The 16,884-nt window shown below is 45.8% G+C and overlaps 1 protein-coding gene across 1 annotated transcript in view; it reads right to left on the bottom strand.

Annotated features, from left to right (window-relative positions):
- LOC144506123 (carboxypeptidase B2-like) overlaps positions 1–16,884 on the bottom strand; it is a 37,011-nt gene that overhangs the window by 3,528 nt on the left and 16,599 nt on the right. The window contains exons 4-9 of the mRNA XM_078231948.1: positions 16,096–16,197; positions 15,902–16,006; positions 14,699–14,803; positions 11,982–12,072; positions 2,784–2,986; positions 2,591–2,675 (exon numbers count right to left, since the gene is read on the bottom strand). Coding sequence (XP_078088074.1) covers positions 2,591–2,675; positions 2,784–2,986; positions 11,982–12,072; positions 14,699–14,803; positions 15,902–16,006; positions 16,096–16,197 — 691 coding nt within the window. The remainder of the gene's footprint in view (positions 1–2,590; positions 2,676–2,783; positions 2,987–11,981; positions 12,073–14,698; positions 14,804–15,901; positions 16,007–16,095; positions 16,198–16,884) is intronic.

Raw genomic sequence — 16,884 nt, 5'->3', positions numbered from 1 at the left:
CTCAAAGAACAAGGGGAAGCCCCCCACCCCCACCCCACCAACACAGGGAAACCCTTCTCCCCCCATCACTATGGAGCTCCCCAGAGGGCCGCCCCCTGTTGTAAACCTCTCTGACATTACATCACATTGGTGAGAGGGGAAATCCCAATCTGGGGAGATGATACAGCAGGTGGGCCCTATAATTAAATGTTAATCCACTTAAATGAGGTTCCTGACTGGAACCTTGCTGCATCGATACAAGGGGGCGAGGGCAATCGCGCCACGAGATCTCGCTGGCAAGATTCCTGTTTTTTTGATTCACACAGGATTTCACACCCCTATCACCACACGAGCGCCAAGTCCCGGCCAATGGCTTCAGCCTTGGCAGCGTTCAACTGGAGGAAATCGCTGCTCACGCTGAAATGGATGTCGGGGTTGAGAGGTTGAAGTGGAGCTGGGTGCCATCAGTATATTTTTGAAACCTGAGGCAATGTTTATCAATGATATCACCAGAAGGGGCAGCGTATCGATGAGAAATAGGAGGAGGCCAAGGAGAGATCCTTGGGGAATTCCAGATGTAACACTGGAAGCAGAAAGAGAAGCCATTGCAGGTGGTTCTCTGACAAGACAGGATAGATGACATTAGGACTGCCTCTGTCTCTAACTACTGGTCACCACTTCTGACAGTAAGGCTGAAAAGTCTGGCAGATTGATTCTTCCATTAGAAAACTTGCCAGCCTCTGCTAGACTAACACTTGGATTTAAAGTTTTTTTAACAAGAAAGCAATTCGGCCACTTCAAGCAATAAATACTTTTCATATGTTTTCAGTGACCGGAGATTGAAATTGTGTTGACCTCTGGTATTTCTAAGGTTATTGATGGATTTAATTATCAAACGTGTTATGTTTTTCTGTAGTTTATCTTTTAAATGATCAATAACTTTGTTTGGATTTTCTGTTCCCTCTCTGACGAAGCAGTGATAGTTAATGAATGTTTTGTACCAAGAACTCATTTTAAACATTTCACTAAGGAAGTGAGAGATTTACTGTGACAAGGTTCATTCTGTTTGAGATTTATTTCGCTTTAGAAACCCTACAGTACAGAAAGAGGCCATTCGGCCCGTCGAGTCTGCACCGACCACAATCCCACCCAGGCCCTACCCCCATATCCACCCACTAATCCCTCTAACCTACGCATCTCAGGACACTAAGGGCAATTTTTAGCATGGCCAATCAACCTAACCTGCACATCTTTGGACTGTGGGAGGAAACTGGAGCACCCGGAGGAAACCCACGCAGACACGAGGAGAATGTGCAAACTCCACACAGACAGTGACCCAAGCCGGGAATCGAACCCAGGTCCCTGGAGCTGTGAAGCAGCAGTGCTAACCACTGTGCCACCGTGCTGCTTTCCTGCTATGTTTCCTTGTGCATGGTCACCATCAATTTTAACAGGGATACTAAAGACTCCAAGTTGGGTCGTAAGTGGAATAGTGTGACTAAGACACTCGAGTGTTGAAACGTGATGTGCCTCCCTTCCTTATAGAATAAGAGGACCTTTTGTTTCGAAACCATCTTCTAGAGACAATCATACCAGTCCATGCTTTATAACATGGTTGGTGTTCCGTTGTAAGGATTAATATCGCTACAATTAAAAGCTACAGGTTAGAAATCTATCTCGGGCGCTGGCTCAAAATGGTCAATAACTAATCGGCTGACCTTTCTATGCAGTGCCTGATACTCACTGAGTAGCGTATAACAGAGGGCTGATCCAATATCGCCATTGTGTGCCACCTGCCTGAGATGAACTTTGACCCCTGTGTTTAAGATCATTAGCAAAAGAACCAGAGGAAAATATTTTACACAATGAGTTATAATTGATGAGGGGAGGGGAGGCGGAGGGGAGACCTGATCGAGGTCTACACAATCATGAGAAGCATAGATAGGGTGGATAGTCAGAGGCTTTTTTCCCAGGGTGGAAGTGTTAATTACAAGAGGGCAAAGGTTCAAGGGGAGAGGGGGAAAGTTTAAGAGAGATGTGCGGGGAACGTTTCTTTCAGGCCGAGAGTGGTGAAAGCCTGGTACGTGCTGCCAGAAGAGGTGGTGGAAGCAGGCACGTTAGCAACATTTAAGAGGCATCTGGATGGGTACATGAATAGGGAGGGAATAGGTGAAGACGGTCCTAGTAAGGGCAGAAGGGTTTTTTAAGTTTAGTTAGGGCATCATGAACGGCAGAGGCTTGGAGGGCAGAAAAATCTATTCTATGCTGTACTTTTCTTTGTTCTTTGTTCTAGTTGTGTTTTGGAATGTCCTGCTTGATAGGATGGCGGTCACATTCATAAAGGAATTGGGTAAATACTTGAAGGGGGAAAAATATGACCATGCTTTGGGAAAAGAGCAAGTGAGTTGGACTAACGGATGACTCTTCCAAAGAGCTGCTAAAGGCACGATTGACCAAACAGCCACTCTCTGTGCTATATCATTCGATGTGTTATGGAAATCCATTTTATGCCTCAAAGAAGAATTTTTAACCACCTGCCAGCTGTAATATCTGCTTTGTGAACTGTTCCCCTCAATCTGCCTAACTTTAAAGATAATATAGCCATACTCACAGATAGCATATGCTGAGTTTCCGTATCTGTAGTTGGTCCCATGCACAGACCTGACAGCAGTGACTGCCTTCTTTGCTATGTAATTCTACAGAAAAGAGAGATTATGGGTGTTAGTTCACCCACACACAGTTACACAATGTGTGCATGTTTACATGCATGTAATTTCATTTGAACATTTGAGTGAATCTCTTACCAACTCGTTATGATCCTTAGACTTAGATGTTTTGTAAGAGTACGGAAACATAACCATTTGAGAGTACGAATGCATTGAGATGTAACCCTTGATGTGATTTGATCTCTGTCTGATGAAGGTAGCTACTGCTTTCACCTCTGGTTCAGACTCAGGGTGACGTCCACAGTAGACTTCGCTGCATGGCTCACTTGACGCCCCAGGACCTGTGGACAGGAGAAAAGCCAAAATGAGTACACAGACCAACAGGTAAATTTTCACCAAACACACTTAGAAATGGAGAACAGTGTATATCTCCCAATGCCATCAAAACTGAGGCTTGAATTGCTAATGCTCTATTCTTTAACTCTCAGACAGTTTAGATTACTAAACTATCTTAAATCAGTGGCAGATATTTGCTACTGTTTACAGGAAAGTCTTGTGCAAAATGCTTTAGGTTTTTGAAAACAGTAGATCAAATCTCACAAGTTAATTTGGTTGGTGGTGCAGGTTTCTTGATATTTCACAGTACCATGTGCTCTCAGACCTCTATTACTGAGTTATCTGAAGATGTGAATTTCAGGAAAAAAACAAAGATATAAGAACATAACATAAGAAGTAGAAGCAGGAGTAGGCTATCTGGCCCCTCGAGCCTGCTCCACCATTCAATAAGATCATGACTGATCTTTTTGTGGACTCAGCTCCACTTACCCGCCCGCTCACCATAACCCTTAATTCCTTTACTGTTCAAAAATTTATCAATCCTTGCCTTAAAAACATTCAATGAGGTAGCCTCAACTGCTTCACTGGGCAGGGAATTCCACAGATTCACAACCCTTTGTGTGAAGAAGTTCCTCCTCAACTCAGTCCTAAATCTGCTTCCCCTTATTTTGAGGCAGTGCCCCCTAGTTCGAGTTTCGCCCGCCAGTGGAAACAACTTCCCTGCTTCTACCTTATCTATTCCCTTCATAATCTTATATGTTTCTATAAGATCTCCCCTCATTTTTCTGAATTCCAATGAGTATAGCTCCAGTCTACTCAGTCTCTCCTCATAAGCTAACCCTCTCAACTCCGGAATCAACCTAGTGAATCTCCTCTGCACCCCCTCCAGTGCCAGTATATCCTTTCTCAAGTAAGGAGACCAAAACTGTACACAGTACTCCAGGTGTAGCCTCACCAGCACCTTATACAGCTGCAACATAACTTCGCTGTTTTTAAACTCCTTCCCTCTAGCTATGAAGGGCAAAATTCCGCTTGCCTTCTTAATTACCTGCTGCACCTGCAAACCAACTCCTTGAGATTCCTGCACAAGGACACCCAGGTCCCTCTGCACAGCAGCATGCTGCAATTTTTTATCATTTAAATAATAGTCAATTTTTCTGTTATTCCTACCAAAATGGATGACCTCACATTTACCAACATTGTACTCCATCTGCCTCGCCCACTCACTTAGACTATCTATATCCCTTTGTAGACTTTCAGCGTCCTCTGCACACTTTGCTCTGCCACTCATCTTAGTGTCATCTGCGAATTTTGACACACTACACTTGGTCCCCAACTCCAAATCATCTATGTAAATTGTAAACAATTGCGGTCCCAACACTGATCCCTGAGGCACACCATTAGTCACTGATCGCCAACCAGAAAAACACCCATTTACCCCCACTCTTTGCTTTCTGTTAGTTAACCAATCCTCTATCCATGCTAATACATTACCCGTAACACCGTGCACCTTTATCTTATGTAGCAGTCTTTGGTGCGGCACCTTGTCAAATGCCTTTTGGAAATCCAGATACACCACATCCACAGGTTCCCCATTGTCCACTGCACATATAATGTTCTCAAAGAATTCCACCAAATTAGTCAAACATGACCTGCCCTTCATGAACCCATGCTGCGTCTTACCAATGGGACAATTTATATCCAGATGTCTCGCTATTTCTTCCTTGACGATAGATTCAAGCATTTTCCCTACTAAAGAAGTTAAGCTAACCGGCCTATAGTTACCTGCCTTTTGTCTACCTCCTTTTTTAAACAGTGGTGTCACATTTGCTGTTTTCCAATCTGCGGAAACTACCCCAGAGTCCAACGAATTTTCGTAAATTACCACTACTGCATTTGCTATTTCTCCCACCATCTCTTTTAGTACCTTGGGATGCATTCCATCAGGACCAGGAGACTCGTCTACCTTTAGCCCCATTTGCTTGCCCAACACTTCCTCTTTCGTGTTAATGATAGTTTCTAGGTTCTCACCTGCCATAGCCTTCCCGTCATCAATTTTTGGCATGTTATTTGTGTCTTCCACTGTGAAGACTGACACAAAATACCTGTTCAATGCCTCAGCCATTTTCTCATTTCCATATGCCAGAGGTTCCCCTGTAGAATTGCTCACAAACAGTTTATGGTGTTGCAGATCTGCAAGTCAGAAGACTTATGGTGCACATTATTTGATGCTGATGTTTCAGTGCCGCATTGAAGGGTTTTTGCGCTGTCAGAGGTGCCAGCTTTCAGGGGAGATGTTAAGCCCAAGGCTCCTTTAGCTCCCTCAGGATGACATTAAGGACCCGATTTTACCATTTTCATTCTAAGTGCCGAATCTGGGCGTAGTACAGATCCAACTTAGAAATCCGCTTTCAGACACCCCCAAACGCTCTCAGCCATCTCCAGTCCCATTCGTGCTGTGGGCGGGGCTTAGCACGGCCGAAACGATCCGAGCTCTGAACTGCGCATGTGCAGTTAGAAAAAAATTGGAAAAAGCGCGCCCGTGTCAGATTGTTCCCGAGCCGCAAAAAATGGAGAAAGCGGCTTGGGAGCGAAAAGCGGGAGCGAGGGTGTATCTTGGGGGGGGGGGGGGGGGGCGTTGGGGGTAGGGCAGATGGATCTCTGGTTGGTGGGGGGGGCAGATGGATCTCTGGTGGGAGAGAGCCGATTGTTGTCTGGTGGTGGGGCGGGGCAGGGGTGGCGATCGGTCTGGGTAGTGGGGATGGTGGATAAGGGACACACACTCATCACTGTCCCCCTTACCCACCCCCCCACTACCCAGACCGACCGCCACCCCTGCCCCCGCCCCACCACCAGACAACAATCGGCTCTCTCCCACCAGAGATCCATCTGCCGCCCCCCCCCACCAGAGATCCATCTGCCCCCCCCGCCACCACCAGACAACGATCAGCCCTCCCCCCCCACCACCAGACAACGATTGGCCCCCCCCCCGCCAATCCCCCGCCAGAGATACATCTGACCCGCCTCCTCCTCCTCCCCCTGCCAACCAGACAATGATCTGACCTCACTCCCCTCCTCCCCCCCCCTCCAACCAGAGAATGATCTGACCCGCCTCCCTCCTCCCCCCCACCACTGATCTGAGTCAGAGAGTCGTTGGAAACACTGAACGCGCCCCTCAGAGGCTGGAGCACCTGACTCAGACTTTTATTTAGCAGGTCCGTAACGGCGCGATTCCGGATCGGCAAATGCAGTGGTAAAGGGGGCAATGCTGATAAAGTTGGGCGAGCAGTTCATTAATTCAATTTAAATGCATGCAAATGCATTTAAATCGCCGTTGTGCCCGTTTTGGGCGCGAAGCGGATTGCCGCCATTCCCGGGTTTTGGTAAAGTGGCAATCTGCGCGGACGCGGGTGCAGGTCGCGATAAAGGCCTCACACCCGACTTTACCACGATTTCGCTCCCGAAAATGGGTACAAATTGTTGGTAAAATCGGTCCCTAAATATCCCATGGCATGGTTTCAAAAAGAAGGGGAGTTTTCCTATAGTCCTGGCCAATATTATTACTCAACCAACATGGCAGTGAGACATCCATGATCTCATTTCTCTTTGTGAGATCTTACTGTGCACATTTTGACTGCCCTGTTTCTGACAATACAACAGTGACTACACTTCAGATATACACAATTAGCTGTAAAGCACTTTGGGATAGCTTTAGGTTGTGAACAGCGCTATATAATTTGATTTGATTTATTATTGTCACATGTATTAGTATACAGTGAAAAGTATTATTTCTTGCGTGCTATACGGACAAAGCATACCTTACAAATGGAAGGAAAGGAGAGAGTGCAGAATGTACTGTTACAGTCATAGCTAGGTTGTAAAGAAAGATCAAATTAATAAAAGGTAGATCCATTCAAAAGTCTGATGGCAGCAGGGAAGAAGCTGTTCTTGAGTCAGTTAGTGCGTGACCTCAGACTTTTATATCCTTTTTCCCAATGGAAGAAGGTGGAAGAGAGAGTGCTCGGGGTGCGTGAGGTCCTTAATTATGCTGGCTGCTTTTCCAAGGCAGCAGGAAGTGTAGACGGAGTCAGTGGATGGGAGGCTGGTTTGTGGGCTCCGTTCATGATCCTTTGTAGTTTCTTGTGGTCTTGGGCAGAGCAGGAATCATACCAAGCTGCGATACAATCAGAAAGAATGCTTTCTATGGTGCATCTGTAAAAATTGGTGAGAGTTGTAGCGGACATGCTGAATTTCCTTAGCCTCCTGAGAAAATAGAAGCATTGGTGGGCTTTCTTAACTAGGCATAGGGGGACCAGGACAGGTTGTTGGTGATCTGGGCACCTAGAAACCTGAAGCTCTCGACCATTTCCACTTCATCCCCATTGATGTAGACAGGGGCATGTGGGAGGCGGTCCCAAGCAGAAGGGATCTGCTGAGCCCCAAAAAAGGCAAGTCCTACTTCTTATTTGTTTTTAGTAATGTGAGACGGAACAGCCAGCAAGGCCAGTTCTACACTGGGCACTGTACAGAAACCTATATATATTTTTCTACATGGATCATGAGGAGGAGAGCTTACTTCCACTTCTACAACAGTGGATTTCTGGCTTTCCTCAGCAGCATGTTCAACAGCTCTTTTCTTTTTTAGAATCCAGCATGGTATTGAACTGCTCTTTTTGAAGCAATTGCTTTATTTGGCCATACAGATTGTTTTATTAAGGCCAGGCCAACTTTCCCAACTGGAATATCAGATGGCAGCCTGTCATATTCATAAAGCGATATCTTCTCAGGGAACCACAAGTCATTGATTATAATATACAAATCTACATTTATTTGCTATGCTGTGACTGTGTCAGCCTTGGTTCAGTGGTGGAAATTTTGCCTCTGAGGCAGAAGGCTAGGAATTCAGACTACACTTGAACATATAATCTAGGCTAACACTCCAGTGGCGTAGTGAAGGAGCGCTGCAATGAATTTGGGCATGGGTGGGAGTCATGGCAACGTCACAGAAGGTCCAGACAATGCTTCATGAATCCCCTGAAGGACTGTGAACCATGTATCCTCTAGAAGCCTGTTCAAGTCCACAAAAATTACACAGAGCCAGCCGGGTCGGGAATGCAGGGATCGTACTTGTTATTCCGTGCCAGTGAAAATTGCCGGAGCCAGAAATGGGGGCAGGAAGCCCAGAATCAGATCCCACCTGGCATTTTTAAAGGCCTCCAGGATTGGCCTGGTTCCATAAAAAATAGGCTCCATGTCTCACTTTTCCTTTTCCCTCTCTTCCCCCCTCCCCAACTTCCACCTCCCTGGGCCATTGCTGCATCCAATAAAGTCTATTTGTTCTTTGGAGATGTGGCTATCCGGTCGTCATTATTCATGTTCATTGCCACATGCTCCTTCTCAAACATTTTTAGACTAAAATTCACCAGATGAAAATTTTTTCGACAAGGCCCCAACAGCAAGTTCTGAGAACCTTTCCCAATCATAGAATCCCTACAGTACAGAAGGAGGCCATTCAGCCCATTGAGTCTGAACCAACCACAATCCCACCCAGGCCCTATTCCTGTAACCCCAAACATTTCCCCCGCTAATCCCCCTGATACTAGGGTCAATTTAGCATGGCCAATCCACCTAGCCCGCACATCTTTGGACTGTGGGAGGAAACCGGTGCACCCGGAGGAAACCCACACAGATATGGGGAGAAAGTGCAAACTCCACACAGACAATGAGTGACCTGAGGAATTGAAACTGGGTCCCTGGCGCTGTGAGGCGGTAGTGCTAACCACTGTGCCACCATGCCGCCCTTTCCCAATGATTTGATTTGATTTATTACTGTCACATGTATTAACATACAGTGAAAAGTATTGTTTCTTGCGTGCTATACAGACAAAGCATACCATTCATAGAGAAGGAAATGAGAGAGTGCAGAATGTAGTGTTACAGTCATAGGACATAGAACATAGAACAGTACAGCACAGAACAGGCCCTTCGGCCCACGATGTTGTGCCGAGCTTTATCTGAAACCAAGATCAAGCTATCCCACTCCCTATCATCCTGGTGTGCTCCATGTGCCTATCCAATAACCGCTTAAATGTTCCTAAAGTGTCTGACTCCACTATCACTGCAGGCAGTCCATTCCACACCCCAACCACTCTCTGCGTAAAGAACCTACCTCTGATATCCTTCCTATATCTCCCACCATGAACCCTATAGTTATGTCCCCTTGTAATAGCTCCATCCACCCGAGGAAATAGTCTTTGAACGTTCACTCTATCTATCCCCTTCATCATCTTATAAACCTCTATTAAGTCTCTCCTCAGCCTCCTCCGCTCCAGAGCGAACAGCCCTAGCTCTCTCAACCTTTCCTCATAAGACCTACCCTCCAAACCAGGCAGCATCCTGGTAAATCTCCTCTGCACTCTTTCCAGCACTTCCACATCCTTCTTATAGTGAGGTGACCAGAACTGCACACAATATTCCAAATGTGGTCTCGCCACATGGCTAGGATGTAAAGATAAGCATTGTTAGAGAGTTTAAAAGAGTTAGAATGAAGTTTTAGAAGCATAGAACAAGAGTAAAAGATAGAATTGGAAGGTATACTGGGCACAGCTTGCAAGAAGTCACCTCGCTCTGGCGCCATCTTGGAAAACAGTCAGTCAGGAAAAATGCTCAAGGTTCAGTGCGTCTACCAACTTTCTCTTTCCTCCTTTGCTTCAGTTTCAATTTTTCTTGCTCATCCTTCACTTGCTTTCTCCTTCTGCTTTTCTGTTGATCAATATGATGCTAATTTTGTTCTCATTTCTATCTCTCTTTCTTTTTGGCTTATTATTTTCATCTCTCAGCATTTTGTTTGGTGTCTCCTGGTATTTAATTCTGTTTTAACTTCCTGTCTTATGTCTCTACTCAATATTCTCCCTCTCAGTATTTTACTTGATCTCTCTACATTTCCCTTCCTCTACCAGTATTTTATTCTTTCTTGCCATTTCTTTCTGCAGTTGCTTTAAGTTCTTGTCAGGCGACATGGCTTCACTCCATGTTCTCCAACCGAGATCACCCAGCTCTGGGGTTGACCAGAGGCACAAACTAACTGATCAAAGATCAATCAGTATATTTATGCTGTTGGATCATATTACTATATATACGCCACTATACTCGGGGCATGAGCTTTAGGCCACTGATCCATCAGCACCAAGTTATTTGCAGTGTCTATCCGAGAAACCCAGGCAAAGCCACTTGTGAGACTGCCCAAAAAGACACCCCCATGGCATGTATTGCAGTGGCAGAAGTGGCCCACCATTGGCCAGTGCTGGGATCTTCCACTCCCGCTGCTGTCAGCAGGGTTTCCCGTTGTTCACACCCTTCACCGCTGGGGAACCCACAGCAGGGGCAGTCATCATCTACAAGATTGGAAGATCCTGCCAGTGGGAACAGCCGGAAAATCCCACCCTCAGAAACGTTTGTCTCAGCGCTGAGAGTCTCAGACAAAATATGGCTTTATTTAGACTTGACACTTGAGCCAAGATGTTTCTCCCCATGGTCATCATTTCTGTTGTCAGCATAAACATCAGTCGCCCCTTAATTTATAGCTTCCAAATAAGCATAATCTTCCCTTGCTATAGGGAAGATGTTATTAAACTGGAGAATGCAGAAGAGATTTACAAGGATGTTGCCAGGACTCAAGGGACTGAGTTACAGGGAGAGATTGGACAGGCCAGGACTTTTTACTTTGGAGTGTAGGAGACAGAGGGGTGATCTTATAGAGGCGTCTAAGATCATGAGAGGCATGGATAGGGTGAATGCACTCAGTCCTTTTGCCAGGGTTGGGGAATCGAAAACTAGAGGGCATAGGTTTTAAGTTAAAAGTGGAAAGAATTAATGGGAACCCGAGGAGCAACTTTTTTACATAGAGGGTGGTACGTATGTGGAATGAGCTGCCTGAGGAAGTGGTTGAGGCAGGGACATTGACAACATTTAAAAGGCATTTGGACAGATACATGGATAGGAAAGGTTTAGAGGGATATGGGCCAAATGCAGGCGAATGGGGTTAGCTTAAATGGGCATTTTGGTTGCCTTGGACCAGTTTGGGCGAAGGGCCTGTCTCCGTAGATTCTATGATTCTGTAATTCTGCATCGAGTGCAAGTCTGGTGTTTCAACAGTCCCACCTTCTTTCTACAATAAAGCCATTTTTTAAATCCCCAGCCAAGTTATTTTTTACAAAAATTGCTTTCAGAACTCTGCAGCCTCTTCTTTTGGAGATACTCCTCCACTGGTGATTGAGAATTGTTCCTGAGGTGGAGAGCTACTCTTTCAACTTCTTGTCAATGGTAAAATCAACCTCCCGTTCAGTGAATTTGGACTTCCTGAATCTTCTTGACTGGATTGCCATCTCTTTCTGTACTGCATTTCATTCATTAATCCTGTTGCTGACCGGAAAGAATGGCTTCCTCATTTATCATAACTTACCATGTGACCAGTTGTCGCCTGACGGCTTGCTGTGGTAAACGCAGATATTGACCTCACTTACCACTGAAAGTGCCAGAATTCTTACACACCTCAACCAGGCTTCATAGAATTATGAAAACTGGTCATAGAATTGTGACTTTAATTGTTAACAAGATGGATGGAGACAGTTCACCCAAAGCGAAAGTGAGAGCTGATCCTGTGGATTAGGCTTTGGGCGGCACGATGGCACAGTGGTTAGCACTGCTGCCTCACAGCACCAGGGACCCGTGTTCGATTCCCGGCTAGGGTCACTGTCTGCGTGGGTTTCCTCTGAGTGCTCCGGTTTCCTCCCACACTCCAAAGATGTGCAAGTTAGGTGGATCGGCCATGCTAAATTGCCCCTTAGTGTCCCGGGATGCGTAGGTTAGAGGGATTAGCGGGGTAAATATGTGGGGTTACGGGGATAGGGCCTAGGTGGGATTGTTGTTGGTGCAGGCTTGTTGGGCCAAATGGCCTCCTTCTGCACTGTAGTGATTCTATGAATTTATGAAATCACTCACCACACCAGCCAACATCCCAGTTGCGGTTCAGGTCAGTCCCGACACATTGACCCCTGTTGTGTTTGGAACGGCTCTTCCTCCAGAAGCGGTCCTGAAATATTCAATTCACAACATCTGCTTGTGTTTTTGAATGTTCTTCAATTGTACTTCCAGAGACTAAACTGGGAAATTCCAAACACTAAAGTGAGTTCTGTTTTAACTTATCTTTTAAATGGAGAACTGACCATTTTAATTACAACTAGAAATTGAAATGTACATTCCTGGTACATTCTACAAATATAATCCGGCCTACCTGTCTTATTTGAACACCTGTATTTACAAACGCAGGAATAATGCCACTCCAAAGTTGGAGAAAATTCTAAATGAATTTTCTTTAGAAACATATTGATGTAGCTTCGGATGAATTTTCAGCTGTGGTAGCATCACATCCTGTGAGTATTCACAGCTGCCAGGATGTGGCCCATCTCAGAGAGGAACTCTACAATCTCTTTGTCAGTCTTTAGTTACACCTCGATGCTTGGTTGGGCCCTGATGTGTGCCAGGGTTGAGGGGTGTTCCCCTTGTCCACCAGGAGGTGCCAATGTCCATGTGGGGGGGAGGGATGGGTGTGATGACTTCAGCCAGGCTAATGAGGTTGGCTTGCTAGAGTATGAACTACCTGAAGAGTCCTTTGTCTCCAGACCCTGCAGAGATACCTTTACGTCGAGCCTCCTCCACAATGGTGTGCCCTGGCGACGTATTTCTTCCGCCAGTTGCACAGCTTGAATTATCACGTATAGCTCCTGCATATCAATCTGGGGTGTATTCCAACCTCCTTGCAGGCATTGCCCATCTTTTACCAGGACCTCCTCATGGTCTGGAACACGGTCGCCTCGTGACGCAGTTCTCCCCCGTCAGGAGTAGCGGCTCTCGTGCGAGAGCTGCTGCTCAGGAACCCGCTCCTCCAGCTGTATAACTTCAGGTGGCCGGTGGAGAGGAGGGCCGTGGATGCCGGGGTGACCAGGATCGGGGACGTGCTGGATGAGCCCCCACGTGCTGGCTGAGTGCACGGGGGTGGCCGTCTGGCGCGTGGCCAAAGCCACCCAAGACCTTAGGACGGTTGTGCTCGGCCCCAAGTGCACACGCGGTCTCAAGGCAGTGCAGGCGTGTGGTGGGACCCCGCCCGAGCGTTCCCCTGCTCGGATGGAATTTCACATTGGCCGAAAACCTCGACCCCTCCCCCGGGTCAGGTGCCCCACAACATGTGCCGCCTCACGGAAGTGTCCTCTGTGCCCTTTTCCACTGCACGGAGGCGTTTCCTGTACGGGCTGCTGTTGCACACCTTCCACTACCGCGTCCTCGCCTGTCACCCGGATACACCTTGGCAGGCCTTGTTGCCGCCGGGCGGCGGAGGTCCCCAGTGGAGGTCCCTCTACGGAGGGATCTCCCCCAATTATCTTGGGGACCTAGGGTCTTTTCTTGAAGGCCCTGTCCTGGTGGGCTTTTTTAGCAACTGGTGGAGGGGATCCAGAATGGAGGCCCTATTCTGTATGAATTTCCCGTAGTATGTTACCAGTCCTAAAAACGACCATAGCTCCTGATGGCTGTGGGAGCCAGGGCATCTTTTATTGCTTGCATCCGATCCTCCAGAGGATGTAGGCCCGACTTATCCACTTTGTATCCCAGGTAGGTTACTTGTGGTGCTAAAAAGACGCATTTCTCCCTTTTCAGATGCACTTCCGCTGCTGCAAATCTCCTGAAAACTTCCTCCAGGTTCTGCAGATGTTCTGCCCTTGTTTTACCTGTAATGAGGACATCGTCCAGGTACATGGCAACCTGTGGTAACCCCTGTAGGATGCTCTCCATGGTCCTTTGGAATATGGCACAAGCTGACGAAACCCCGAAGGGCAATCTTTTATACTGGCATATTTATTGTGGCGAATCTTTGCAAATCCTTGAGCAGCCGTAGTTGCAGGTATGCGTGGCTCATGTCCAGTTTTGTGAATAGGAGTCCTCCTGCCAACTTTGTGTACAGGTCTTCAATCCTGGGAATTGGGTATTTGTCTAGCTCAGAGTAACAATTTATTGTCTGTTTGAAATCGCTGCAAAGGCGCACCGAGTCATCCGGCTTTAAGATAGGAACCACGGGTGCTGCCCATTCCGCGAACTGGACCAGTTTTATTATTCCTTCGTGCGGTAATCTTTTGATTTCCGCATTGACCTTTTCCCTTAACGCAAATGGTACCGGTCGGGCTTTGCAAAACTTTGGGACGTGCAATTTTGCCTTGACTCCTTTGATTGTCCCTAGGCCTTCCCGAAAAACCTCCGGATATTTACTCAGGGCCTCACTCAGGCGACCATTTTCCAGCTGGAAGGTATTTGTCCAATCTAGCTGGATCTCTTTTAGCCAATTTCGTCCTAATAGGCTCGGTCCCGAACCTTCCACTACCATTAATGGAACCTAACTAATTGTTTCCTGTAAGCAACTGGCACATGGGTTGTACCCATCACTTTCCTCTAATCCCTCCTTTATTTTCTCTCTCACCCCCTTTTCATCTCTCCATTCCCTGGCAGGTCTATTTAATCACCCATATCGGAAATGTAAATAGGATTCAGGTTACACAGTTATGAGAAAAACTTAGATTTAATCAATTTTTCTTCTCTTGACAGAATTGCTCCAAACACAGTTATCATGTTAAGTGTAATGTTAACGTGAGGCAAATAATTAAAAAACTTACGGTTGTCCACGTGTACTCATAGCCATCAACGTTCCAAACAGGAAGAACATAAATTTCAAAAGATTTCAGAATGTTGGTGATCATCGTGTCCTGTGAATCTACAACCTAAAAATCAACAGATTCAAGGGTTTTATTTTGTGGCACATCGACTAGACCATTAACTGCATGAAACTGAAGTCAGGACTGTGAAGCCAGAATTCCTAAATATTTATAATGTGCAAAAAATGGAGCCCAACATTTGTTGTGACATAATTGTGCACAATATTATGTAAGCAGGTAGGAACAAGAGCAGACCATTCAACTCCATAAACCTGTTCTGCCATATTTACTAACCTTAAAAAAGTTTGTTTTAATTCCATATCAACATCCTTAATTTCCAAGAAATTATTTACTTTGGGTGAGGTGATGATGTGGGGAAGATGATGGCGCAGTGGTATTGTCACTAGACTAGTAATCCACAGACCCAAAGTAATGATCTGGGGACCCAGATTCGAATTCCACCGTGGAATTTGAATTCAATAAAGATCTGGAATTAAAAGTCTAATGATGGCCATGAAATCATTGCCGATTCTCGGGTTCACTAATAATTCCACACATTTACCATGGCCAGTCCACCTAACCTGCATATCTTTCGGACTGTGGGAGGAAACCAGAGAACCCAAAGGAAACCCGCGCAGACTCGGGGAGAACGTACAAACTCCACACAGATAGTCACCCAAGGCCAGAATCGATTCCGGGTCCCTGGCGCTGTGAGGCAGCAGCGCCGACCACTGTTCCACCATGCCGCTTGACGACATCATCACGTAACTTCCTGCCTCCAACTGCCCTGTGACTCCGCATTCTGCCATTGGCTGGAATACTTGCAAAGTAGCACCTTCCCATGTTAATTGGATAAACCCTTCATTATCTGATTGGTTGAAACAGCTTTTTTTAAAATCCAGTTTCATTATTTTTATTAATAGTAAGGAAAAACATTCAAAGAATTTTTTTTAGAAACTCAATTTTGAATGACTTTTCACCAGGGTTTCTCACTGGCAGTTTTCTGGGGATGACGTTCTAATTCCCAGAGGTGCCAGCCAGGGTAATGATGGAGTGTAGGTAACTTAGTAGATTGCTCTCTCTATGCTGGGAGGTGGAGTTGGGGGTTGCATAGAGAATCACAGCAGCATGTTTGTGTATAACCTGTCCTTCTGACACACTCACGTATTGAACGAACCACTGGCAGAACGCCGGTGCTATCCATTCTCTGGCATGGATACCGCAGTCAATCCACAAGGCGCCTTTCGGTGAGGCGGTACCATTGAAAAGCTGGGGAAAGAAGAGTGACAACAGGACAAGGGTGTGGCCATCCTTTAAAGAGGAAATAAAGACAAAACTAAAACAGAAAACACCTTTACCTTCAAGACATAAATTAGACGTTTCTCAGCTGATGGCCCAATAAGTATTTTTTGAATGAAGGATGGGTATGCATTTGTAATTTCTGACATCCATAAATAAATCTGTTAATAACATCAAGACAAATAATTAATATAATTTGCATTATCACATAGGCCCCAAGTAATTGGTTTCACGAAGTGTTATACATTAAAAGGCTCAGTTTGGAAATGGAAGGGAATCAACAATTTCTTATCTTTATGATATCTGTCTTCTATATGCATCAGTAATGTTACATTTTTCCAATGATGCATTTGAATAATAAAATCAATAATTAAACATAATCCACTATTATGTTTGAACATAACTGTCATTGAAATGAAGGGTATAAACAGATTGTACCACTTGGCACCGATAATGTCAGCTTGGCTCAGTTGACAGCATGCTTGCCTCTGAGTTGGAAGGTTTATGTATTTAAGCCCACTTCATGACTTGTGCATAATAATCAAACGTAACTTACAGATCACATTCTGCACTGCTGCTGGCACCAGAACGCAAGTGAGCCGTTGAGAGCTGGAAGGGAGCGCAGAGAGGAGCCATTTGGCTGACCCTTACTGTTAGAGTGACTGCATTATAAGGAAAGACTAGGTCCTTTCAGCCTGAAAAGGAGGTTTCTTTCCAGAAACATGCCAGATAGTTAAGATTATGGTTAGGCTGAATCTAGATCAGACAAGAGAGCACAGATGGAAACTGGGAAAAAGTAAATGTAAGATCTTAGGACATTTTCCTTCACATAAAGAGCAATTAACAGA

The sequence above is a fragment of the Mustelus asterias genome, chromosome 17 (genome assembly GCF_964213995.1).
Source record: "Mustelus asterias chromosome 17, sMusAst1.hap1.1, whole genome shotgun sequence".
In the NCBI taxonomy this organism is placed as follows: Eukaryota; Metazoa; Chordata; class Chondrichthyes; order Carcharhiniformes; family Triakidae; genus Mustelus; species Mustelus asterias.
This window is presented reverse-complemented; position numbering and strand designations above follow the sequence as displayed.